This window comes from Passer montanus, unplaced genomic scaffold (assembly GCF_014805655.1).
Source record: "Passer montanus isolate IOZ18808 unplaced genomic scaffold, ASM1480565v1 scaffold81, whole genome shotgun sequence".
Classification (NCBI taxonomy): domain Eukaryota; kingdom Metazoa; phylum Chordata; class Aves; order Passeriformes; family Passeridae; genus Passer; species Passer montanus.
This window is the reverse complement of record NW_024373368.1, coordinates 214,002-240,456: the sequence shown is the minus strand read 5'-3', so window position 1 is coordinate 240,456 and position 26,455 is coordinate 214,002. Positions and strand designations below refer to the sequence as shown.

The following is a 26,455-nucleotide window of genomic DNA, read 5'->3' as shown; positions in this document are numbered from 1 at the left end:
GTGTCAGCCCTGACCCCCTTCCAGCCATTGCTACACACCCCAGTCTCTGAATCCCAAGAACCACTGGGAGAAGTTGCAAATTTTGCTCCTTTTTATTATAAAAAAAAAAAACTTTAACATCTTCAGTACAAAGGAGAACGAAAAGTTTCACTGAAAATGTCAAATAAATTAAGACTGCCTTTGCACAACCTTCCATAAAAGAGCTAAAGACTGAGTTGAATACTCTGCCAAATTCCCAGGCAATGAGAAAATAGAATATGTCTTCGAGGTGTCCATGAGAGCACGTCCTTGCTGAAGAGAGGTGCTTGGAGAGAGCAGGGTATTGCTCATCCACTGTGCTTATTGTCCTTTAATTGATTCCTTATGTCCTTGACCCACTTGTCATTAGGGTTGGCACAGACCAGCTTGTCCTGGATGGTGGTAAATCTGGAAAAGGAAATCCAGTGAGGAGAGGAGAAGGAAAGGAAGACAGAGAGGAGAGTGGGACCACCTGCTCCATGCCAACAGTGACACCCACCAGATACCTCTACAGGCTGCAAAACAACCACAGGGAAATGAGGTGAGGGTGGCTCCATGTCCTTACAGGTGTCCTGCTCTCTGCACTTAAACCACTTTGTCCCAGCATCTCACCATCTTGGCTGGGTCCCACTACCTGGGGTGAGGGGGGTGACCAGCAAAAGCTCTTTTGGCTCAAATCTAATAAGGAGGTCCACAAACTGGCTGCCTGGAATGTGGGATTGCCCTCTGACATGTTCCCAGGCTGCTCTCCTCACATGGGAGAGCCCTGCCCAGTGCTTTTCCATGTCAGGATGAGGTATGATGTGGGGTTCCCTCACACTCTCAGGACAAGCAGGGTCACCAGAAGCAGGGCTTGACATCTACTTACATCACAGCTGGTAGAGAGCAGTGGTCGCCCGTACGCTCATACTTTACCACACGGCTCAAGGGCAATGGTCTGGTGATGTACGCAACACAGCAGGGACCAAAGCTGAGAGAAACTGGAAGAGAAGTTTTCTGTTACATCAGACCAGGAAAAGTGCCAACGGGGAGAAGTAGGGTCAGAAGATGAGAAGATTCCCACTGGAGGAAGTGCTGCTCCCACAGTGGGCTCCCACCACAGCCATCTTCCCATCAGGGAGCCAAGGTAAGACAGGCCTCTCCTTTCCTACAGCAGATGCTCGTAAGAGAGAGCTGCCAAGCATTACTAGACCTTATACAGCAGACAGAAAGAGGAGACAGCTCCTTGGAGAGGAGAGATTGGACTCACTTGGCGAAGAGGTGGCCTGGTAGCAGAAGACAACCACAAAAAGTACAGAAAGGGCTGCTGTGAAGGTTTTCATGGTTTTGTTGGATGGAGGTGAATTGTAGGAGTGAAGCTGGACTGTTGCAGTGTCCGTCACTGTGCCTGGTGTGGGATTCCTGGGTTCAGCCCTCTTTATATAGGGAGACAGGAACCAAGGATGGAAACATTGCTGAAAGCCATGACACAATGGAAAAAGTGCAGTGTCAAGGATACCACACAGCCCTGCAGAGGAAACTGGCCAGAGCCCTGATGACAGCAGCGCCCTGACATGGCACAGGGTACGATACTATGGGTGATAAGATACTATGAGAGGACAGAGAACAGGATATGACCTGTCATTTCATTTCCCCTAACCTAAGGGCTCTGCAGAAAACCCAGAATTAGTAATTTGGAAGATCAGTAGGTGGACCTCTTGCCTAGAAGTCACAGCAGTGGATGAAGGCCAACCATGGTTGTCAGGCACTTGTGTTTCCCAGAACATCTACAGCATGGACAAGCAGGAGACCTCACCTCTGCACAGCAACTAGAGCAGGGAATGTCTGAGAGTCAGGCTGACCACCCATGTGCCCACCCAGCCATGCTGGATCCCACTTGCAATGTGGGCTTCCTCCGTGGGACTCTGAAGGCCATCGGTGCATAAATGTGCAGAGCAGAGGGTGGAGCTTGGTGCAGTTCCAGACCTGGGCTTCTCTTAGGTCCTTGAGTATGTCTTGCAACAAGTCTTTAGGGAACCGCTTCTGCTACATCACAACTTCTCAAATACTAGTGACAGTTAAAATAGTATTCAACTCTTCATGGACATGGGAATCGGCCACTGTTGCCCACAGAGAACTTTAGGAGCTGATGACTATGTTAGCAGAGGAAAGCTGACAAAGATGGTTATTTGGTTTTATCAGGGTAGCACTAGCACCCTCCTGACACTGCTCTGTCATTGTCCCAGCTGCCAAACACACACAGAGAAAAGATTGGCTGATTTAGCACATATTGCTTGGGATAGGAAAGGTGTCTCTGCACTGTCAGAAAAACTTTTGGAAATGTTACATCCCTCCAGAAGGGCTCTGCTGTTTTCCAGGCAAAGGTTTGTGGACAAAGCCTCAGGAGAGTGGAGGAAGAGCGAAGTCTCCATGGTGCTAGGAAATGTGTCTGGGTGCTGGGCAACCACAGCCATAATGGGAAAGCCACAGGAGCAGGCTGCCTTTCCTGATGGTCCAGTAACAAAAGGGGTCTGGCTCCTCTATGGAGGAGGATGATCACAAAATAGAATCCCCCACACAAAGTGGGGTTCCTTGTAGGAAGCCAGAAGAGGAAATCAAAGGGAAATTAAGATATTGCTTGGAAGGGTGGATTGCAGGCCTGGGGCTCCGAAGTGCTCCAGGGCATATGTGCATGTGTGATAGGTAATCAGCACATCTCAGGAGACTGAACTCCTTGGAAAAGTGAGGCAGACTCATTGAAGGGTGCAGGGTGCTGCCATGGTGGAGTTTGTTTTACACAAAGCTTCTTCTCTCACTACAACACTCTGTTACTAAGCATGAATAAAACAGCCTGGGTGAGACCTCACATGATGCCTTGGTGCTAGGGAGGTGCAGCTACAAGCCTGAGGAGTGGGCAGTTGAGGAGGACCTGTCCACAGAGCTCTGGGAGCACACAGCATGTTGCTGGGTTTCTGGAAAGACATTTCCTTAGCAGAGACATACCTGCCCCTTCCCACAGCAGGAAGGCAGGCTCCATACAGCCCATGGATTCTCTGCTGCCTTTACAGCCCAGTCCCCAGCTTAGCCTTGGCACATCCGTCCCCTTCTCTGAAGCTCTTTCTCCATGGATTGGCTCACTTTAATCCCAGCTCCTGCTAAGGGGTTAAACTCCCCAAGTAAGGGTCAGTTGAGACAGTCAGAATCAAGGCTGAGGTTTTACTTGTGAAGAAGACTCAGAATATCCTGCTCCAAACAGCTGACAAGCTCAGGATTCCTCTGGGATCCTTCCTGCTGCATGACTTGCCTTGTTCTCTGTTCCAGAGCTCATTCAGATACTGGGATGAAACCTGGTACCTCCAAGAGTATGAAGTCCTACCACCATCATGGATCCACTCCCCCCACACTGCACAGAGTGGGACAAGAAAGGTGTGAGGAGACTGAAACCCAAAGCTCAGCAAGAAGGAGTGCAAGGACAGGGACAAACTGCCTGCACAGCTTAGGAGCAGGAATGCTGATGGAGCTTGGTGTGCCACTCCAAGGGAGACATGGAACAAAGGATGGAGCAACACAGAGGCAGTGCAGTAATTCTCCGTTGAAATCAAAGCAAATATAAAACAAAAGATGGAGTGACACAGCAGTGTTGTGGATAGACTCCATGGAAAACAATGCAGCTAATGGAAACTAAGTCACAGGAGTGATCTAGATGGAAATCAAAAGCTGAACTTTGCTTAACTCAGAAATACATATTACTTTTCTCACGTCTATTTATACTACTAACTAAAGTCAATCAAACTCCACCTAACCTGTAAATGACATCAACTGTAACTTTATCTTTTCCCAAGAAAATAATATAAATATGGCTGAAGTGGGGAGGGAGGTCAGGAGACTCCAACATTTTTGTGGCCAGTTATCACCAGTGGCAACCTCTAAACCTGTCACAGTCTTCTCTGAGCAGTACTAATAAACTGCTCAGTGTGAGTCACAGAATCACAGAACCATAGAATAATTAATGTTGGAAAAGTCCTGCAAGATCAGGTGTCACCAACATCTACTCCTTCCATCTCCTGCTCCTTCTATTTCTACCAACACATTCAGAAACAAACTTGCACAAATTCCCATTGAGACCAACCCTACACTGTTCTGACACATCTCCACACAGGGATCAGAATAAAACTGAGAGGAGGAGAACAGACTGAGGAATGAGTTGGAACCTCCTCGCTGATGGCTCACATAAACACAGCCCAGCTCAGAGCAGCTTTAATTGAATGTTCTGGATGCTCCACAACATTCAACTACAGGTTTGATCAAAATGCCAAGATTTGTTTTGAAAAATCAGTATTTTATAGCAGGAATATAAATGTGCCTCAATATTGTCAATTAATTCTCTCTCCTTTCAGATTCACCGTGCTGTATTTCCTGCTTCTAGTCAACCAAAAGGAATTCCTGGAGGTTTCGACACCTCTGTTATTTCCCTTATTCACTGTTTTCCTCAACTTTGTTCCTTCTGTATTCTTGCTCCTTCCTACCAAGTCAAATAATGCAAACCTCTAAATATTTTGATTTCTAAAACCTCCTCCATATTATACATCCTAAATAGTGGCTATTTGTGGAGTCTGTAAAACCTTTGCCTTATGGTGTGCTTCAGCTATAGATAGAAACCAAACACAGTATCTTTGGATCCATCACCAGGATAGGTTGGGGATGTGGGAGGAAACGTCTGCTCAGCCCTGAGGGTAGCCTGCTCCACCACACCTCCTCCTGGGCTGGAGTCATGTCTGGGGGATCACTCTATCACAGTGCTCCTGGGAGCTGCTGGATCACTAATGTGGGAAACTGGGTTTAACTGTGAGCAAACCAGTTGGAAACAGAAAGAAAATGACTGGGGCCACAGATCCCAGGGTGAAGCTCCAAGCAAGATCTCAGATGAGAAGAAGTATTTTCAAGAAGAATTGCAACTTTCCACATGAGAATTGAAGTCTGCAAGATGATAAGTGGCCTAGAAAGAGGGACAAAGCGAATACTCACTGTCTGCACCAGAGAGGGAACCACGGATTATTCAATGGAGTGGGCAAGAGAAAGGTTCAAAAGGAACAGAGGGAGGCAGCTCTTCACATGAGGAGCTCCTTGCCAAGGGATATGGTGAGCACAAGGAAATTTCTTTGAGTCTGAGCTTGGATTTCAAGGCGATAAGCTTGAGAAGATCTGGAAAATGAGAATGGTTGGAGGCTGGGAGCACACTCCAGGGTGCAGTACAAATATTGATCTGTCTCTTCAGGGGGTCTGCTGTGGCCACATCTAGAGGTATCAAGGCTGATGTAGATGGATCCTTAGTCTACATCCTCTGTGACTGTTCATCTTTGATTCTCCAGGACAACTGCTCCAATAGGATCATCAGGAGCAGCTTGTGAAATTGCATTGAAATCCCTGGACTGAAATCTACAGGCACACCAGGATGTGCTTCCAGATAAATATTTTTGGCAAATATCAGCAGAAAGACTCCAACAGTTTCTAAGCACACAGCAAGGCAGAAATAAATTGCTGCAGTCCATGCAATTTTCCAAGACAAATTTGGGGCACCAATGAAAGCCTCACTTTGTGACCAGGAGTCTAAAAGAGCAGGATGTGGCTGGATGCCATGTTGGAATGTGGCCCTCACAGAAATGTGGTGGTACTTCCCAGGACAGCCAAATTATGCTTCTGCCACAACTCCTTTGTTTCCCCAACAATGTCCTCAGTACTGAGCAGCAACTGGCCTGGGGCTGAGCAGGGCTTGTCCAGCAGCTGCAGCACAGCATGACCGGTTTAGCCACAATAAAATAAAATAAAACCATTTGGTGCTGGGTGTGAGATGGGCAGGACCTGAGGCTGCCGAGCACCAGAGTAATGACTACATTGTCCTTGCTCACTCTGCCGCCTGTTGTCATCAGCTAGAGGTACAGGGGACATCTGCAGGTTAGGCCATGGAGTTGCAGGAATCCTGAAAACAACATTTGGCAAGAGTACTGGTGGATGTTGGATCATGAAAAACATAGAAATCATGGAGTCATTCAGGTTAGAAAAGACCTCTAACATCATTGAGTACAGCACTGCCAAGGCCACCACTAACTGTAGCCGTAAGCATCACATCTCTCACAGCCAGCAGGATAACAGAGGAAGGACTGTGGAGCTCTGTGATTCTGTTTTCCTGTTGAAACAAGGGGGGATCTGTGCTCTCCCTGAGCCCAGGCCAGGCCATGGGAGGGTGATGAGTGTTGCAGAAGCATCCTGAGACTCTCCAGCTCTGGCTGTGGAGGGAATTGTAAAAACAGACTCTAGCTCCCAGCCCCCGCGAAAACAGCATCCCTGAGCCCTGGACAGGGTCCATAGCCCCTGCAGCCCCTTGTGGCCCCTCTCCTGCCACTTGTCCTTCCCCTTTGGGTTAAGGGTGTCCTGACAGAATGGGAGCAGACCCCCTTTAGGGTGCTGTGGACAGGAGCCTCTGCGTATGGAGCAGGAAGAGGGAACTGCCATGTGGAGCCCTGCAACAGGGGAGGAATGAGCTCCAGTCCCACCTGCCTGGCCTGAGCAGCACTTGATGGGTGCCACATACTGTTGAGCAGGAAAAAAGAGAAGGCACACATTGTCCTCTCCATGTCCAGACAATGTCTGTCCCCACACAGGCCTGACACCCTCATGAGGGGCTCTGCCATCACCCTTCAGTCCAGTCTCTTGGACGGGAGTGAGGACAGAGCACTCAGAGCAGGTGAACCCCAGCCATGGTTTCCAAAAAGGACCTGCTGGGGAGGAAAAGCAATGCCCAACCTCTTCTACCTCCACCCTGCTCAGTTTCAGCCCTTCCTCATCATCTCCCCATGGAACCTGAGACAGAGGAACAGATGCCCCACAAGAACAGCTCTGTGCCTTCCCCTCTCAACTACCAGAAAACAAGGCACCCTCTCCCACTGGAAAGGAGCCTCTCAAATCCCTGCAAAGCCCTACAGCACATTCCAGCAGAGAGGCTGTGTGGAATGGGCCAGCCCAGGGTGGTCTGACCAGCCACTCATGGGCTGGATCCCAGTTCTATCCTGTTACAGCCCCTTCCTGGGGGAGGCAGGAGCAGCCAGTAGAAACAGCCTGTTCTGTCCCATATCCAAGCACCTTCCTCTGCTCCTGCCCAGGTCCCAGAGTGAGCTCTGGCTAGGGAAGAAGAGGATGTTGCTCTGCTCTTCAGTAGGAGGGAGCAGCTACACCAGGCCTCAGCCTAGTGGTCCCTTGACATGGGCTCCAGAAGCAGAATGTTCCGAGCGAGGTGGAGGGTGGGAGAGGTCCAGATCACAAGGATACCACTGTCCTTTGTCCAGTGCCCTCTTTTGCTCTTCCTTTCCTCCATCTCTATTCAGGAATGACACAATTTATTCAATTATTAATCATCTCGCTGCAACAGTGGATGAATCAAACCCATTAAACCTCCCCTGGGAGCAGCCCCAAGGAAAGAGGCAGGTTTCCAGAAAGTACATTAAGGACAATGCAGACAGGCAGTTGAGACAAGCCACAGTGGGAGGAATGGCCTTGCTGCTCCGTGCAGGCCATTTCCCATCAGCTGGGAATTGATATCCAATGCTCAGGGACTGGGAAGGCCTGTGATGCACACAGCCTGTCACACAACCTGCTGGGCAGCTCCAGGACGGTCCTGGTGTGGCAATGATTTCAGCTGAAAAGCCAGGAAAGAGATATGCTGGGAGAATTGCTTATACAAGAGCTCCTGACAGCCCACATGCTAAAGGGCTGTTTCCAGATTGCCCCATCACCCCAGCAGTGTTTTGCACAGATCCTCTCCGTCTGGAGCAAAGTCATTGATTTGTTATGATCTGCTTTTAAGGATGCAGGAACCCAGCTGGCACAAACCCAGCATGGCCCATTTGCCATAGATTCAGTTTTCAGTTTCAGTCCCTTCACCAAAAAAAAAAAAAAAAAAAAAGAAAAAAGAAAAAAAAGTAATTTCTCCCAGTATTGCAGAAATGTTCCAAGTGAGAAATTCGCCTCTGGAATAGGATGGTAGTCCTGGTCAAAATTACAGGAGTCAGCAATTCACCAGGTTGAGAGAATCCTGGAATGGTTTAGGTTGGAAGAAACTTTAAAGTTCATCCTGTCACTGAAACAGCAGGAAAAACAAAACTTTTCCAACAAACTTTAGTGTTAGAAAACTCAAGCATTATTTTATTCTGGCCAGGATGATGCTCTGGCCAGGATGTGCAATAGAAGTAATTCATCCACTCATTGGGTTGTGCAAAGAAAATAATTCCATCACACATGTTCTAGATTTTTCACACACTTACAGTCAAAACTCAGAGAGATTAATTGGTTCAATGTTTATTGGTCCCAAGTTAGACAATTCTTAGAATTTGGTTTCCTATTGGTTATCGATCCCTTCACCTTAGATGCTAATCAGGTCCTCTTTCTTCTCTTATGATCTTTTCCCGAGTGTCTCCAACACACAAGGAATGATGTTCAGGCGTTGATGTTCATTAATAGTCGCTGATCCCTTGCGCATCCTCTGGCAGCTCCCAGTCCCTTGAGATGTTAAGCTCATCAGGTCTTGCCCAGGGAACAGTCTCTTGAAAAGAAACTTCCATTCCCTTCCTGGGCAAAGATGAACAAAACGCCTGCCTAAAGTTAGTTTAAAAATTCAAAAGTTGTATCATTTCCAACAGCCCTGTTCCACCCCTGCCGTGGGCACACCTTTTACTAGACCAGGTTGCTCCAAGCCCCATGCAGTGTGGCCTGGATAACTTCCAGGAATGGGGCAGCCACAGCTTCTCTGGGCAACCTGTGCCAGGGCTTCAGCCACCCTCACAGACCAGCATTCCATCCCGATATCCAATCTAATTCTACAAAAACCTCTGATCAGAGTGACAGGATCAGAGCCACAGGCTCAGATCAGGTTATAGTAAAACACAGTCCAGCTGTTCAGGAGAAGTAAAATCTTTCTCTCACCTGTCCTCTCTTCTTTTTCAGACACCTGTAACCACATTTTGCCCCTCTGCCAATGCTACACCCTTCCTGCTGGGCTCTGCCAGCTGCGCAGGCAGCACCCCCCTGCAGAACTTCCACCCACAGCCGGGATCCCACAAAGGAAAAGCCTCACACAACCCTTCCGCAGGCTGCCGGGCTCTGCTCGCGCCGACAGGCGATGAAGCCGCCTCCCCACCCCCGGCCCAGGCAGGGCTGGGAAGCCGTGAACACCCCGTGCGCCACGGGAGCTCAGCCCCGAGAGGGGCCGCGCTGGCCTGAGACAGGTGGCAGTGGTGCCGTGTCACCCCCGTGGCCGCACTCTGCCCTCGGCTGAGGAGCCGCAGCCTCGCAGGCCGCACGGACGGCCTGTAAGGACCCGCGCGGCCGGCAGACGCGGCTGGCCCAGCTGCGGCTCACAGCCCTTGCGCGGCGGGGCCCGAGCGCGGCCGAGCCCTCCCCGGCGAGGCCCGAGCGCGGCCACCGCCGCCGCCGCCAGGGGGCACCGAAGCGCGAGCGGCAGGGCCGCGGGCCAATTACAGCCGGGAACCGCGCGAAGGCGCGGCCGCAGCGCCGGGGCGGGCGGTGCCAAGGGCGCGGCCGCTGAAGGCCGAGCAGTGGGCAGGGGAGGTTGGGGGGCGGGAGCTAGCGTTGATTGGCGTCCAGCTGAACCAATAAGCTTGGCGGTTGACAGGCAAGGGCAGCTCCTTCCCAGGGGCGACGCCGGGAACCAATGGGAGAGAGAAGTCGGGTCGGTGGGCGGAGCTGCGGGTGCAAGAATGGTGCCCGCGGGGCGTGCCCAGCCGGCGCGGGACGGCGCGGCCGGGGCGGCGGCGGGCCCGGGGCGGCCATGGACCGCGTGAGCAGCACTATGAAGCAGGTGTCCAACCCGCTGCCCAAGGTGCTGAGCCGGCGGGCGGGCGGCGGCGGCCTGGAGGCGGAGCGGGAGAGCTTCGAGCGCGCCCAGGTGCGGGCGGGGCATGCGGAGGGCGAGGAAGGCAAGGTGGCAGCTGAGGGGGCGCGGCCAGGCTGGGCGCGGCGCGGTGGGAGCGGCCCGCCCGCTGGCTGGAGCGGGTACAGCGGGGCGCGGCTGTGCCGAGCGGGCGGGGTCAGCCAAAGCAGGCGAGGGGTATTTGGGTGGGCGCGGCCAGGCAGGTGAGCCGGGGCCGGGCCAGCCGAGAGGCCCCGCAGGTTGGTGTGGCACAGGGGGCGCGGGTGGAGGGCTGGGCGCGGCCGGCCCGGGCGAGCTGGGTTGTGGGCAGGGCTGGCCAGGCAGGTGGAGATGGACGGGGCGGGGCTGGCCATGGGGGGACCGGGATGGGGCTCCCGGGGCTGGGGCTCAACCCTCGCCTTGGAGTAACACCCGGGGACATCAGGGTGCGGTGGCACCCGGGGTGCCCCAGCCCAGCAGTGTCTGCTCAGCCTGGCCTCCCCACCAGTAGGGCTAGGGAACATTCCCCCGCTGGCCTGAGCTGCCGGGTGTCCGAGCCCAGCCACAGCCGGGCATCATGCCCAGGACAGTGCCACCCTGTCCTTGGAACCATCCTGAGCACACATAGCCTGTGTCTTCACTGGGTGGAGGGGACATGGCTCTTTGGCCAGTGGAGTCAGTCACCCCACTGACTCTGCTCTGGTGTCACTCAGGGACCCCAGGTGTGGACAGGATCTGTCCCTGCAGGTGGCTCCTGGGAAGAGGCACTGATATGCTGAAAAGCAGACAGAATACTCCTCAGCAGCGTCCAGAGTATCTGGATGGGGCCCTTCTCTCAGGTTTTAGGTGACGGATTGATGTCCTGCGCAGAGGAAAGGTGGCAGCCAAGCTGGAAGCTGGAAGGGCAGCAGGGGAGCTTTGGTGGAAAAAGCTGATGATTTGGGGAAAGGGTGTGCTTGGAGCAGCTGGGGATATGCCTGGACAAGGCATGGGGGGAGTGAAGAGAGAGGGATGGCAGCAGAGGGAGCTGGGGACAGCTTGGCCCTGCTCCATGTCCAGGGATGGAAAGTACCAGTGAAACAGAGCTGTCCAGACCTACTGCAGGAGAGGAAGGGAAACTGAGGCAGAAGCAAGGATAGAAGTGAGACCAGTGGGAGCAGACTTGGATGAGCCCAGAGTGGGAACAACATGTGGGAGATGACTTAGGGATGCAAATAAACACCAAGGATCATGTCTGAGGGGGTTTTGCGGGAAGAAAACCCACCAGGCTGTAAAGTTGGATGCAGGATCATGTGCAGGGCTCTGCTCACCTTCCTGCTCAGGTTACCTCACACATCAATTATTTACTCCTGCTGCTAAAGGTAGGAATGGAACTGGTTTGCTCCTGGAACCTTCTGGCTCCTTGTGTCAGCAACAACCCCTGGGCCTGGAGCTCTCTCAGGCTCCCCCTGAACTCGTGGTTTCCTGGGAAGGGCTGAGTGGAGAGGGCGGTGGAGCAGCGCTACTCCCCACATCGCTACAAGCTGAATTTCATCTTCCTCATCTGATTCCCAGACTAATGACACAGCATGGCCTTGTCTGGCTTTTCCTTCTTCCATGCTTCAGCTCCATGCAATTCCCTTTCTAACTAATTTCCCCCCCCTCCCTTTTTTTTTTTTTTTTTTTTGCATAATTCTCTCCAGTTTAGAGAACTTGCCAGGCACCCCTTAGGTATTTGGGTGGTTTTTGTCCAACTTCTTCTTTCTGAGGTTTTTTTTTTTTTACAAAAACTTTGTGGGTTTGAGGTTTTTTCTTTTTGAAAGTGACTTCTTTAAGAAAACTTTCATCTGTTAAATGCCTTTAAAATTAAAAAATTCCCTGTGTTTTCAGCATGTACATTCCTTCCCCTCCAATCCTGGCTGTCTCAGGGCAGCAGCACATGCATCGCAAAGTCTATTTTGGGTTAAAAGAGCCCAAACAGGCAGAAAGCGTGTCCAAATGGGTCTTTGGGGAGCCTGAGGAACACCTGCTTGGGTTGGCAGCACCCAGTTTCTGTGGTCTGAGCTCAGTCTTGAAGAACAAGAGCACCCTATGAAGCTGTGGTGGTGGTGGTAGGACACCCTAGTAGTGGGGAGGTCTGGTGGTGGGATGTTCCTCTGGTAGTAGGATATTTCCCTGGTGGTGGCCCACTGGTGCTGGAATGGTTCCGTGGTGGTGGGACGCTTCCATGGTACATTACATTGCACAACAACTCTGCCCTGACAACCTCCATCTCTTGGCTTGCAGACAAACAGGAATTAATTTCCTGGTGGCCTCTCTTCTGCTCCTACAGTTGTTCAAGTATCTTGATTTTCCTGGGAATGCAGATGTGGGAAACCTGAAGACATGCCCAGACATGTCCTTCAAACTGTCCTTGCTGCCTGCTGAGCAAGAGCTCAGGGAGATCAAGGCACAGCCAAGGACTTTTCCTTTTCTGTTAATGCTGATAGTTTTCATAGGAAGTTGTGCAACAGGGACACCAAATCCTGCAGTTCTGCTGCCATCAGGATGAGCTGTGTGCAGCCCTGCCATGGGAGTATGAGTGCTGCAATGACTGTTCCCCCTTTGCTGGTGTTTCACGTGGTGATTCACCATTCATCACCTCAACCTCGGCACAAATCTTTGGGCACAGCAAATGTCACCAACAGAAGAGAAAAAACACCAAAAGTGAAAATTCCGCCATATTTTAAGATAAATGTTTGTATTTCACATGGTGTCTGATGTTTGCATACCTTCCAAGTTCTCCTGGTTGGATTAAGGGGTATGTCCTGGTGCTGGAGCTCTGCAGGGAAGGTCTTCTTTGTTTAGGGTAGTGCTTGGGATCTTCCCTTTTTGGGACCTTCCCTCCTTCTTCCTCTTTTTGTGCTGTAATTGTCCACAGCAGACATCCTTGTGCCATGATGGAGTCAAGGACTGAAATTCCTTTTGTGCTTGGCCAGTTGGCAAAGACTGGATGTTCGACAATTGGATGAGTCAAAGTGTTGAGGGCGAAATCAGAGCTGGAAGGACACAGGACTTCAGCAGGGCAGGGATGATGCTCCAGGGGTGATGTCCCAGGTTCTCCTGCTCCTTCGCTCATGTTTTGGACTGCCATGGGATATTTCCCTTCATTCCCAGCAGGGATATGGCCAGCAGGGCATCAGTGCAGGTGCAACTGCAGACTCCTAGAGGTGGTACATGACATTCCCAAGCAAAGCAGCAGCTGACCCCTGGAAGGCTGGAGGTGTGGAAAGATCCTTACACAGCTCAGCTGTTTCTGCACCAACCTATTCCTTCTTTTTGTAAACCCATCACTGGATGGGGCAAAAATGCTCAGACATCAAAATTGAGGGAAGTGCCTTTGAAGCTGCAGCAGGACATGCCCTGGTCTGTAGTCCTTGTTCCTGCCCTGTGGGTTTTGGGTGGAAGGGAGGTAGCATATTGGGGTGGTGTGTTGTTGTCTTCTGGGCTGCAAAGTCACCAAATAATTGTCTTGTGTCTCCCATCCTGAACACTGCTCCAGTGCCCAGCTGTGCTCCATCATGAGCCATCATGTCCCACACTACTGCAGGCTGCCCTGTCCTGAGTCCGTGCTGCGCCCAGGTATGAGGACATGAGGTGGAGACAGTGCGTGGGGCTGTGGAGGAGCTACAGAAATTCCATGTTTGTTTCCCAGAGCTCATGGCTGCTGGGGCTTTATACCAACCAATGAGGCTGCATGCACAGCATGGTCCCTGCCATAGGGACAATTCCAAGGGTAGTCCATCCTGAGAAGGGTGAGGGTTGGGAGGAGACACTTCTTTAAAATTCCTGCAGAAAATCTAAACATCTTACATTTTAGGTTCTTTGGCTGCAGTTTTTTTCTGGGAAATTCAGGGAGTAGCAAAGGGGAACCAGGGACCACTTGGACTTCCCACATCTGCCACTACCTCTGGCACATTTACACACTGGGTCCTTAGGACTGTGTGCAATAAAAGCAGTTTATGACTCAGAAATTACCCTGCAAAGACATATTTGCAGCAGAAGGTGATTGCTGGCTACATCTCCACTCCTGCCATCACAGCCCCCAGGGTGGTGCTGGGGATATCAGACCCTTCTGCTAAGGATTTCCCAGTAGGATGGTGTGGCATTTTCATGTCAGGGAGATGGAGAACCCAATGCAGCTGATGCCACATCTCCTCAGGAAGGTTTTAATGTCCTTAGTATCCATGAGCCTTCCCTCAGGGGCTGCAAAGGTGTTTTGCTTCCTACCTTGCTGCTGGAGGAGCCTTCTCTAAAACCAGGTGCAGAGAGATGATGCAAAAGAAAAAGTATCAGGTGTAAATGAAATGGATTTTTTTTCTCCCTCAGTGTCAGTTAATAAATGCTTTTGATATGTGAACCCAACTTTTTCACAGCCAAATGCAGGTTAAAAGGGACAGTGTGCCCATCCTGTCCCTCCCATGGGCTGTGCCACCTTTGGGCCACTATCACAGCATTAATTCATGCAATTAATCCTTTTCTCCCGTCATTCTTATAAGTGGGAATATGGTCCTGTGCTTTCCAGACACAGCAACCCAGCTGATTTTAGATCAGACCCAGGCTTGGTCCAACTCACAGTTGCAAAGGAAATACCATTTACTACTGAAAAAACCCCAATTTTTGTGGTTCAGATGCTGCAACCACCAGCAGCTTTGCCAAGAAATTCAGCTCTTACACAGGAAATGAGGCTCCTTTCAAAGCACCAGAGTGGGGCTATATATATATACAGCCTCTCTGAAAAGATATTTAAAGAAACATATTGACACTAGCAAGAACAGGAAAAAATAGCTCCTGGCTGTGGGGAGCGAGGGCTGATGGCAGCTGAGCCCATCCTGGGGGAGTGGGTGGCACAGGGGATTCATTCATGGTCCTTTCATCTCCAGGAAAAGAAGCTCCTGGGTTTAGTGCTGTGTGAACCCCCATGCTTTCTGGTCTCCTGGCTTTTACTAGGAACTAGAGGTGCTGGGGATTGAATGCAGCTTCAGCAGTGAGGTAATGAGTCATCTCATCTCTTTTCAGAGAGTCCCTCTTAGAAACTTATTTCCATCCCCAGGGAAAGAAAATAGTTTGCCTTGTACCAGATATGGGGCTGCTTTTCTCATTAGTGCATGCAGGGATGGAGGGGTTTTGGATTTTTTTTTTAGCTATAGAAAAAAATATTTTAGATGCAGAAATATATGGGTTTTTTAGTGTGGTGATGGACTCCAGAAGCAGCTAAGCCTCAGGAGAATGAATAGATTTGGTGGTGAAAGTACTGTCACTGAGTCCAGGAGCTTCTGTAGCTGGGAAAACATGATGATGGTTTTGGACCACCAAGTGGCAAGGGGAAACCTTGCCCTGAATTACACCAGAGGCTGAGTGGGAAGACAGGGATGCTGGGGAATGTTGCTGCCCCAAAAATCCCTTTCCCTCTCACTCAACATGTACTTCCCCACCAAGGTTGTCCTGTTCTAGGGGTGCAGGGGGCTTCTTGCCCTCTGAAATTTATCCAGTTTAACTCCATCCATTTGCAGAACTGAGGAGAAACAGCCAGGAAAGCAGAGTTTTCACTAAATTCCCAATCACAGGACTCTGGGCTGAGTGTGGTCCCCTCTACTGCCCCTGGCTGTGACCCAAGTCCAGCGAAAACAGTTGGGAAGGGCGTGTGGGATGTGAGCATCTGTCATGAGAAGGGGGTGACTCCTCCCAGTTTTGCTCTCCCAGAAGAAAAAACCTCTGGACAGGGGCTGGAGCTGCAGGAGGGACAATCTTGGACTGAGAATGCAAGGATGGGGAGAAGGTGCCCATTGCAGCCTATTGCATCAACCCATGTACATGACATGCAGCCAGGATGAGCATCACCTGCTCCAGCACTGTCTGGCACATGGCACTGCAACACAAGCCCCAGCACCTGGATTCTGTGCCCATCTTCATCCCATCACCCTCTGCTGGCTCTTTACCCTCTGAACCTGGCACAGAGAGTCAGCAGCTGGGAGTCATACAGCAGCGTGAGGGCTGGAGGAAGGGCTGGATCCTGGCCCTCGTCATTGCCACCAGCTTGGCTGATTTATTTTGCAGTCACCAAATAACAAAACTTCCTGGGGACAGCCTGTTCCCTGGGTGACAGCAGAAATAGGCAGCACAGCCGGTGTTTTAGCCCGGATGTGCAAGTCCAGCCCACGGCTGGACTAATTATACATTGTGTGCTGTTCCGGGCTAATCGCAGGGCAGAGTAAATGATCCCAGTCCACAGTAGAAAGGTGAACTATTCTCTCAAAGGCATACACAGACACTGAATAGTTTATTATGGACTCACCCAGAGGGTTGGCTTGGAAGGCCAACCCTTTAAAGTTCAGCTTGTTCCACTTCTTGCTATGGGCAGGGACATCTTCCTAGACCAGGTGCTCCAAGAGGAGAGACCAGGTTGCTCCAAGCCTTGTCCAGCCTGGCTTTGGACAATTCCAGGAATTAAAGTCGAGCTGTTGGAGTGAGTCCAGAGGAGGCCACAAAGATGTGCTGGGGCCTGGAGCCCCTGTGCTCTGGAGACAGGCTGAGACAGATGAGGGTGTTCACCTGGAGAAAAAAAGGCTCTGGGGAGACATTAGAGCCCCTCCAGTGCCTAAAAAGCTCCAGAAGAGCTGGAGAGAGACTTCGGAGAAGGGGCTGGAGTGACAGGACAAGGGGGAATGGCTTCAGATTGACAGAAGCGGATAGATACGGTATGCTGGGAGGAATTCCTGGCTGAGGGTGGTGAGGCATTGCACAGGTTGCTCAGAGAAGCTGTGGCTGCCCCATCCCTGGAAGTATCTAAGGCCAGGTTGGATGGGGCTTGGAGCACCCTGGTCTTCCTTCTAGTGGTAGGTGTCCCTGCCCATGGCAGGGGGTAGAACTAGGTGATCTTTAAGGTCCTTTCCAACCCAAATCACTCCAGTATTCTGTGCTATGTGAGTTCAAGCTTTCCTTGTGCTCTTTAGGCCTAGTGGGCCATGACTGCTTAGGTCTCCCCACTGATGCCATCCCCTGTTTTCTGGGCTCTTAAGAGGAGAGGAGACAATTTCTGGGTTTCCTTGAGGTTCTGGTACAAGCACCTTGCAACACAGTTTGCACTTACAAAACCCTGTATTCTTGTTCACTTCCATGAGAACATGGCGACTGGAAAAAACTGTTTTCCAACCAGCATCTACTAATTCAAATAAAGCATGATGCCACAGGCTCTCTCGAGAGTGCTGAGCTGCTCACATCTGTCTTTTATTCCAATAAAAGAGACAAATGGTAACAATAAGCAGCAAGTCTCCAGCCTGGCGCTGGCAAAAGAAGCCACTTCTCTCAAAGGATCCCTTTCTCTGATGGAAGTTTCCTCTTTCCTGCATGGCAAACACTTGGCACAACAGGACTAAACACCCACCGGGGAAGGGCACAGGCTGATAGTGTTAAACTGGGATTTAGTGTCACCACACAAAACTGCCTACGAGTCAGACTAGGTAAAAATAGCATCTAAAATAATGGAAGTCTTGGAATAAAGTAGCCACAGCTCAGCAGGGTTTTATTAGTTTGCTCCGCTGCCAGGCAACAAAGGATCTTCACCTCAAGACTCGAGTATGGCACATTGGGGCAGCCCCAGGTCCCCTTGAACCTGAGTTTCATGGCCAAACTATCGAACCAGCCTGGCAACCTCTCTGAGCTGAGTACAGCTAGAGCAACTCTGGAGCTGCCTGATTCCTCAGTCCACAATGTTTCCAGCCACTGGACTGGTCCTTTCTGCATTGGTGGGAACAAAGGCACCTTTTTGTTGGAGCCCCAAACTGTCACAACCAAGGGGCAGGAGGGATCGGTGAGTGGGTGCCGAGCACTGTGGAGGGCACAGGCTCCAGGACAAAGCTGATGGACATTCCCAGCCCAGCCCCTGGTGGTGACTGTCACCCTGTGTCGGCCTGAAGATGTTGGAAGCTATGGCCAGGGTCCAGTTCTGCAGCAGATACAGAGCTGATCCTATTGTCATTGCACAACACCAACCACAACTACAACCAACTCTTAGGACATGCTCCCCATTGGTGTGAGGTTTAGCAAGCTGGAGAAGTGTCCCTCCAAAGAAGAGACTGAGATTCTGCAGTTAGAAAAGGCAGCTCCATGTGCTAAGAGACTGTTCTAAAGCATTGGGGTTAGGCTGGAGGATCTTCAAAGATAGCTGGTCCCAGTGCCCTGCTGTGGGAAGAGGCATCTTTCTCCAGGATCAGGCACCTGGGCACAGGAGGGCTCTTTTCAACTGCTGAAAAGAGCAATCAGCATCTTCTGCACAAGCCAGATAAGGCCCTCAGATCCCCAGCCTGATCCTGGTGGAGCCACAGTTCATCCACAACCTCTGCATCCCACCTCTAAATGAGCTAAATACAACCTCTTTATCCCACTGAATAAAGCATGGATCTGGCATCTCCATAGGCTTGGCAGCAGGTCACACTGGTGCTGGCCCTCACCTTGCTGATCCATGTGCATCACAGAATGCTTTGGATTGGGAAACACCTCCAAGGTCATTGAGTCCAGCCTGTGACTGATTCCCACTTTGTCACCCCACCCAGAGCTCTGTGTGCCATGTCCAGTGATTCCTTAGACACCTCCAGGGATGGGTACTCCACCACCTCTTTGGGAAGCCCTTTCCAATGCTGGACAACACTTTTTGTGAAGAAATTCCTTCTGATGTCCAACCTGAGCCTCCTCTGGTTCCGCTTGAGGCGATGCCCTGTTGTCCCTCTCCTCCTGAACCGTGGTTACCAAGTGTGCCATCTTTAGGTTGCTCCATATGGACTACCCAGTCCAGCTGTACAGCCCATGGAACTGCTCAGGAGGAAAGTCCCACAGTACCAATTAGTGGTGTGAGGAGATCTTCTGAGGTCTTAAGGGAATGCTGAAATAGGGGCAGAGGAAGACTTGGACTTTCTGAGTGTTGAAGAGGTCAGTGTAGGCTGGGAATGGCTTGCCAGAAGAGATGCTTCTTCTGCACTAAGTCAGTGAAGCCATTGAAGAACTAATTTCTTCTGGTGGTGTTGTTCCCGGTCAGTGACCTGATGGTGTTTTTCCAGCCAGGAATGTTTTGTGTACTTCACTGATGGGAATAAAATGTTCCAACAGTCTGCAAGGTTTGGCTGCTTCTGCAGAGGCAAATACTTGTCTGGAGAGGGCAAAGGTGGGTATTCCTGAGTCTGCTGAATTTTATGGTCACCTGGAACTCACACAGTCCATCCTGTCCTGCTGGGATTCATGGAGCAGGTGTCAGGTGAGGCTGTTAACCCTTTCAGCAGCCTGGGGAAAGGGGACCTGCATTTTGGTGGAGCTCCTTCTACCTTGTGGTTCCAGAGGAACTCCATGCTCTGTCCCTGATCACCATGGCACCTTTGATCCTCCCCAAGCACAAGGAGCCTAGAATTGTGTTGGAGTGGTGGATGGGGCCAGTGCTAGACCTTCTCCTCGCACAGGAGGGGTGAGAGGTAGTGGGGTGCCTTGGGACATGGCACAGACAATATTTTGGTGGGTGGGATCCAGCCTGGAATTTCTGCCGTGCCCCACAACTTTCCTTCCCTGGGGGCACCTCAGAAGGTGGGTTGAGCAAGACCCTCTCCTGGCTTTACCCATGTCCTCAACAGGAGGTCAGACTGCTCCCTTGTTTGTCTTCCTGGCTCTTGCAGTCCCACTCCAGCTCTTTTTATAGCTCGAGAAGAAGTGCCTTGAGTTTCTGAGTTGTCTTGGAGGCCAAGCACACAGGGAGGAGTTGCAGCTAGAAATAAGGCTGCTCTCTGCTCCTGCATTCCAGATTTTTTTTTTAAGCTGAAATTTGAAGAGTCCCATTGCCACAGCCCAGAACTGGGAACCATCCACATTTTTTCCATTCACATTGGATCCTCTTTCTCCTTTGCCTTATTTCCAGTGCCCTCATACCAGCCACTGAGCCCCCTCGGGATGATTTTCCTGAGCAGATGGGGTCTGTCATCCCTGCCTGTGTTTTCTGTAACCCCCAGATTTCACCCCTCAACACAGCTCGTTTGGCAGGAGAGCTCCCTGAGGAATTAGTAGTGTCTGGGGGGGTGGAGGACCAATCAGGTACCAGTCAAAGCTTCTGAGTGGAGAGCAAACAGCTCAGACTAAATATCCAGCAATTTCTGCCTATGGGGAGGGAAGCAAAGCTTTGGCAGGAGCACAGATGCAAATAAACCAGAGAAAAGGAAAGAGGAGAAATTGTTGGACAAAACCTGTGGTTTCCAGCCCATTATTATCTGGGATTTTCACTGTGGTGCTATGCTGGGGCAGGGGCATGTGGACACAGCTGTCCTGGTGCAGCATCCACAGCATCCACAGCATCCACAGCATCCTGGGGTCGGCTCCTCTCTCCCATAGGAGCAGGGTACATTTAACTGTGTCACGTCTAGTCTTTTCCATTAATCCCTTAATACCTGGATACCACTGTGGGGTACACCCTAGCTGCAATCTCCCCTCTGAGATTTTTTTAGCACAGAACCAGTTTGGGTCCCTGCTGCCCTTTGTCTATCAGCCTCCACAGTGTCATGTGTGTGCACCAGCATCTCTCTGAGCTGGGAATGGGATATGCCGGGGAAAAATAGATCTGGGATCAAACATGAACCAATCTTTTTTCTAATCAGCCATCACATAGAAATGACAATTAGCCAGTGTCCCTGTTAGATCTTTTATCTTTTTAACCCTTTCCCCTCCTTTTCTGCAGCATTCACTAACTCTGGGAGTATTTGCAATCCAACTTCTCTTCCCATCATCAGGAAAAAGAAATTTTTCACATGGTGGGAATGCTAAGAACTATGGATTCCTATCAGAGGAGTGAAGTCTGTCAGGCCCTTTCATTGGATAATAAGCAAATTTTGGGTACTCATTCCCAGCACCTCCAAGGGATTCTTTCTTTCCAGCTGCAGCAGGAAGTGCTGTGATTTCTGCTTGGGGAAATAGCAAGCATCTCATAAACAGAGTATGTAGCCATGGTTGAGGTCTTCTGCTTCTTCTTCCCATGGGTATTTCCATCTTTCCCAGCCCTGGAGCGTAAGGATGGTGCTCAGCTCATTCCACAGCAGTCCCCCGCTGGTCCCTCAGCCTAGGTGTTTCAGGACCTGGATGTTTGCTTCTCCCCTGCAGATGTTCCTGGTCCAGTGTTTAGGTTCAATATGCTCTTCCAGAAAGAAGCAACATTTGGAAATTCCCAACAATTGTCCCCACATGGATTTGTTTCTCTGCCTCACCAGGGTACAGCAGAGGAACTGGTCGTGGTGGTTAAGCTGTGCTCAGGGCTCTCTGGGTTGTTTCTGATAATATCATGCAGCACATTCCTTGCACGTTTTTCTTTATTTATCCAGAAATGTGAAAAAAAAAAGTCCTGACTTCCTGAACATCATTGGAACATGAAGGATTTTCTCCACAGAAGAAACTACTGCACTACTGGGTGCAGTTCCCACAGTCCTCGGGCTGGTGTGTGGCTTAGCCATCCATCACCTTCAACCAGGCCACTCTGATTCCTGTGGCTTTGTGTCCCAGGAGCATTGTCTCTGTGTCACTCCACCCAACCCTGTCACCTCCCAGTGCAATATGTCTCTAGTAGGAGGATGTGCCAGGGGCGGGGCAGGGGAGTGGGATGGGGTTATGAGGACCAGGGTGCTCTGTGCTGGGCTGGACTGACTTTGCAGTGGCTGACAGCTGCTGAATTCCTGGAAAAGAAGGAAATTTGGTCTGCTTAGTGTCTCTCAGAGCAAATTCCTCGTGTTTGGGTGTCCCATATGCCCCTCTGCAAGTGTTAATGGTATTGTGTGTGCTCCTGTGATTTGCATTCGAGAGCAGAGATTTCCCTCCCACATTAAACCCCCTGTTTTCCTGGAACAACATGGAAATCCTAGAGCTGCCCTTCCCTCTGTCCTGATGAACTCTAGCAGGAGCATCCTTGGGGTGCAGAGCCCTTCAGGCACCCCTCTTCCCACCTTCATCGTTGTGTGGAAGTTCCTAGTCATAGGGCCAGAGGAGGCAGGGAGCAGAGTGGCAGGCACGCCCAGCCCATTCCACTGTGGAATTACACATGGCAGTTGTCCCCTATGCCATGGGGAACCAGTGGCTCCCAGCGCAGAGGGCATCCCCTACTGCCAGAAAAGCTCTCGATGGAGCTGCTTCTTATCATCTCTGCTTATTCCAAGTGCCTCCCATCCAATGCTTTCTTTTCACAATGCTTCCAGTAGGCACAGGCAAGTTTTCCACACCCAGAGCTGGGTTTCATGCTGTTAGTACCTCTCCAGCCTCGGTGCTGGGGCTGGCTGGAGCAGGACAGTGCAACCCTTCTCTTTGGGCTGGGTGAGTCTAAGGGTATGCTGGCAGTGCTCCAGACAGTGGTGTTTATTTCCACACAAGGAAAATGAAGAAAACAAAATATTTATATGTCAGGAAGGGATTTTTCAGCCTTTTGCATGGAACCGTGCCTGCTATTCCGTCCTCAATCATCTCAGACAGGCAGCAATAACACATGAAACACAGTTTCCTTTATGTGCCGGGTTTTTTCCACCTAGTGCTCCACCCTGGTTGCAGCAGAGATCCCTGCTCCAGCCCTGCCAGCTCCCCGGGCTTCTGACCCTTCTACCCAGGGGGCAGGCATCTTGCCAGGTGCTCCCAGCCAGGCAAAGTTATAGGGCTATTGCAGGAGCAGCCACAGGCACTGGAGAGGTGTTGGATGTGGGAGCAGGGACTGCTAAAAGAGCGCAAGGAACACTTGAACTTGCATAGCAGAGAATCCTGGAATGGTTTGGGTTGAAGGGAACCTTAAAGACCATCTCACTCCACCCCTTGCCATGGGCAGGGACACCTTCCACTAGACCAGGTTGCTCCAAGCTCTACCCAGCCTGGCCTTAGACACTTCCAGGGATGGGGCAGACATGGCTTCTCTGGGCAACAAGTGGCAGGGCCTCACCACCCTCAAAGGGAAGAATTTCTTTCCAATATCCTATCCATCCCTGCCTTCTGGTAGTGGGAAGCCGTTCCCCCTTGTCCTATCACTCCAAGCCCTTGTCCAAAGTCCTTCTCCAGCCCTCTTGGAGCCCCTTTAGGCAGAGGAAGGGGCTCTAAGGTCTGCCTAGAGCCTTTTCTTATCCAAGTGAACATCCCAACGTATTCCAGCCTGGCTCCAGAGCAGAGGGGCTCCAGCCCTCAAGGTTCACCCACGAGGTTTTGTCTTGGCACTGGTGCATATGAGGGGATGCCAGGCAGAGAATTTACCGTGTCATTTTTAGCTGTCATTTGGACACCTATTTGCTCCAGCATTTTTCCCTTGGGCAGAACTGGGCACCCTGATCCTGCTGGGTCTGCTGGGAGGGAGACTAGCTCTTGGCCCCTCTGCAAACCCGCAGCTCTCCAGAGGGCATGGCTCCACGGCTTTTCTGGGAAGCAGCTGTTCGGGACATGGGGAGTTGGATGGGGTCTCGGTAGCTGGGGTGGGGGGAGAGAGCTGGGAAGTGGCCTCTGGCACCAAAGCAAGCAGCCAAACCTGTGGGAGCACTAGGTGGAGGCAGCATTGCTGTGAGCCAGCACTGCCTGCTCTGCTCCAACCTCCCCCTGCAGCCACATGGCACTTAAATAGGAACAAGCTCAGGGCTGGAAACTGTCCCCAGGCTGGAAGTTGCATGCTTCCTATAAATACCTCAACTGCTGCCTATTAGCCAGAGGCAGGCACAGCACCCACAGCCCCAGCACTGCTGAGGGGGCTGCAGGCAGGAGCTGGCCAGGGGCTGGCCTTGTAGGACATGGTCTGGTGCAGGGAAAACATGTGCTGTGGCATTTCCCAACCTATTGCATCCAGGGGTTTCACTTCAGGCGAGTTTGTTCCCCCTTTGCTACACATCTGCAACAAAACTGCTCACATTTAGGACTTGCGGGAGGTGCTGAGGTGTGTGTTCTTGTACTGGAGCACCCACACAGCCTCCTGCTCCCCTTGTCCAGGTTCACAGGGATATAAAGCTCAGGAGAAGGTGTGGGAAGCTCCTGGGAGGTGGTTATGGGCTGGGCACTGAGCTGAGCGCCACACTTGGCATTACCAGGCTCTGCTGTCTCAATTCAAGGGGCAAGCAAAAGTAAATAATAAAAGTGATTCCTCTGATGAGGCAATGGAAGGATCACCTAAGACAAATGTTCAGAGATTCACAAGGGCCTCACTATGCTTTGGGGGAGGGAGGAAGGCACCCGAGGGCAGATGCTGAATGTGTTTTGGCCCTATGCTTCATGTGAAGCCTCAGCTCCCCATTTTTGAAGCCTCCAGGGCAGAACTTGGCAACTTCAAAAGGAAATGAGTGGGAGATGTGTTTTATGGCTTCAAACTAAAAGAGAGTAGGTTTGGATTGGGTATTAGAGAGGAATTCTTCCCTGCAAGGGTGGTTGCCCAGAGAAGCTGTGGCTGCCCCATCCCTGGAAGTGTTCAAGACCAGGTTGGACACGGCTTGGAGCAGCCTGGGGATAGTGGAAAGTGTCCCTGCCCATGGCAGGGGTGGAATGAAATGGGCTTTAAGGTCCCTTCCAACGCAAATTCTTCTGGGATTCTATGGTTTATCAACCATCTTCTGAGTCACTGGTGACACTGATCCAAGTATGGAAGGGCTGCAAGTAGAGAAAGGAGGACAAAGTTGGTGGTTGTTGATGGGGGGGGATCAGTGGACTCATGGCTGGGGGTAAACATCCCCATGGATGGGGAGAGCTGCTGGGGGCATTGACCCCTATAAACTTTGGGGCTTGCAAGGTGGTGGGTGACATTGGAGCTCCAGTCCCTGTGAGCCCAGAGAGCCGCGAGGGTCAGACACAGAAGGACGAACCAGTTCCCACTGCCGCTGTCTTCTTTGCTGACCCTGTTTCCTTCTTCTGGGCGTTGGCTCATCTCAGTGGTGTCAGTGTGAGGCCAGAAGGAAGTGACACCACAGCAGAGCAATGTGCCGGTGCAAAGGAAGAGCCAGCCTGGGGTTCCTGGGAGGGTTCCCAGGTAACCTGCATGTAAGGATGGGGCTGCAGGGGACCCAGGAGACATCTGCAATGATGAGCAAGTTGTCACATAGAGCTTAAGCATGCAGGTTTACATCCCACTGCCACGATTCACCTATGCCAGCCCTTTACCTCCCTCATGGTTGAACATTTCTTCCCCATCTCTAACCTTACCCCACCCTTGTTCAGTTTAACATCATTGTCTTGTGCCGGGGCCCCAGAGGTGCAGGCAGCTCCAGAGGGACATCAGAAGATGCTTGGCTTTTTGGGCTGTCAGCACACATATCTGGATCATGTCCCATTTATCACCCACCAGAATCCCCCAGTCCTCTACAGGGTCGCATCCATCCATCCATCCATCCATCCATCCATCCATCCATCCATTTATGAAATTAGTGATGACAGAATACACTGAATCACTATGGAATCAGTGGATCCAGAATATGGAAGGCCTACAAGTAGAGACAAGAGGACAATGCTAGGGCCCATTGATGGGAGTAAATGGCCCCATGGGAGGAGAGAGATGCTGAGGGTGTTTATCATCACGAACCTCTGGGGTCCCTGCAGACCTCCTTAGTCTGTGCTGGCACTAGGGATTGCTCTGGGCCAGGTCTATGATCTTGGCGTTGGCCTGACTGAACCTCATGAGGCTCCATGGACCCACTGCTCCAGCCTGTCTAGCTCCCTCTGGATGCCCTCCCTTCCCTCCAGCCCATTGATGGCACCACTCAGCTCAGTCTCACCCTTTCTGTGGGTTCCCAGCCCTCCACACCAGGTAGGAAACAGGAGTTTCATCTGTCTCTGGTTTGGATGGGGAGGTCTATCTACCTGTCTCCTTGCAACATTGACAGGAGCTGGAAGCAGCAAGGGGGGAGGATGTTGCTTATCCCACCTCTCTCTTTCTCTCTTGCATTTTTAATTCCATTGGCATTGTATTGCTGCTCTCTGAGCTCTTGCTTACCTTGTAGCAGCCCCACTGAGCTGTGTTCCAGAGGGCTGTGTGATTGCTGTAACACCAGCAAGGGTGGATTGAACAGGGAGCTAAAAATACCAAATGATCAATAATAACACCATGAACCCAGCTTTTTTTTTTTTTTTTTTAAGAAAATCTCTATATTGACAACTCAACCAAGTGGCTTCCTGTACAGGCAGGAGGGATAATGGAGCTCGGCTCCCTGCCAGGCTAGCAGTAGCTTCACCCACACCTCTCTGTCCATGGGCCCTGGGAGCCCTTCTGGATCTCCTGCCTGAGGTGATGTGGAAGGACTGCTCTCCTCCTTGCTTTCCATGCTGGTCCAGTCATGGTGAGCAGCTGGGGGAGCTTGGTGCTGAAATAACCCCTGGTACTCCATGCCAGCACAGCCCTGGGCACAGCCACCAGCCTGGCCCTGTGCCTGCTTCAGCCTGATCTGCTTTTTCCTCTCACTTTCACATAATCAGGAAAATGCGGCATTACACGGATATGAAAGTGGCCTTGAGCTTTTTAAGCACTGCTCCCAAGCAGATATTTTTCCTAAATAAAGATTTGCAAAGGTAATT

General features: G+C 51.2%; 2 protein-coding genes across 3 annotated transcripts in view; one reads left to right on the top strand and one right to left on the bottom strand.

The window, feature by feature from the left end:
- Nucleotides 1–112: 112 nt before the first annotated feature.
- On the bottom strand, nucleotides 113–1,393 carry LOC120513473 (C-C motif chemokine 5-like). The gene is made up of 3 exons (XM_039732958.1): nucleotides 1,268–1,393; nucleotides 887–998; nucleotides 113–426 (listed from the first exon to the last, which is right to left on the bottom strand). The coding sequence occupies exons 1-3, from the start codon at nucleotides 1,338–1,340 to the stop codon at nucleotides 327–329; spliced, it is 285 nt and encodes a 94-aa protein (XP_039588892.1). The 5' UTR covers nucleotides 1,341–1,393; the 3' UTR covers nucleotides 113–326.
- Nucleotides 1,394–9,797: 8,404 nt separating this feature from the next.
- Nucleotides 9,798–26,455, top strand: part of HIP1 (huntingtin interacting protein 1) — a 43,522-nt gene continuing 26,864 nt past the window's right edge. For both annotated transcript variants that reach the window (XM_039732861.1, XM_039732859.1), the window contains exon 1: nucleotides 9,798–9,952. In XM_039732861.1, the coding sequence (XP_039588795.1) occupies nucleotides 9,836–9,952 (117 nt within the window). In that variant the 5' untranslated portion in view covers nucleotides 9,798–9,835. The remainder of the gene's footprint in view (nucleotides 9,953–26,455) is intronic.

Excerpts from the sequence above, each read along its gene's own strand:
- LOC120513473 (XM_039732958.1), bottom strand. The coding sequence starts at position 1,340 with ATGAAAACCTTCACAGCAGCCCTTTCTGTACTTTTTGTGGTTGTCTTC. Across the intron at positions 999-1,267 it reads CCAGGCCACCTCTTCGCCAA|TTTCTCTCAGCTTTGGTCCC; the intron begins GTGAGTCCAATC and ends CTTCTCTTCCAG. Across the intron at positions 427-886 it reads TGCTCTCTACCAGCTGTGAT|ATTTACCACCATCCAGGACA; the intron begins GTAAGTAGATGT and ends TTCCTTTTCCAG.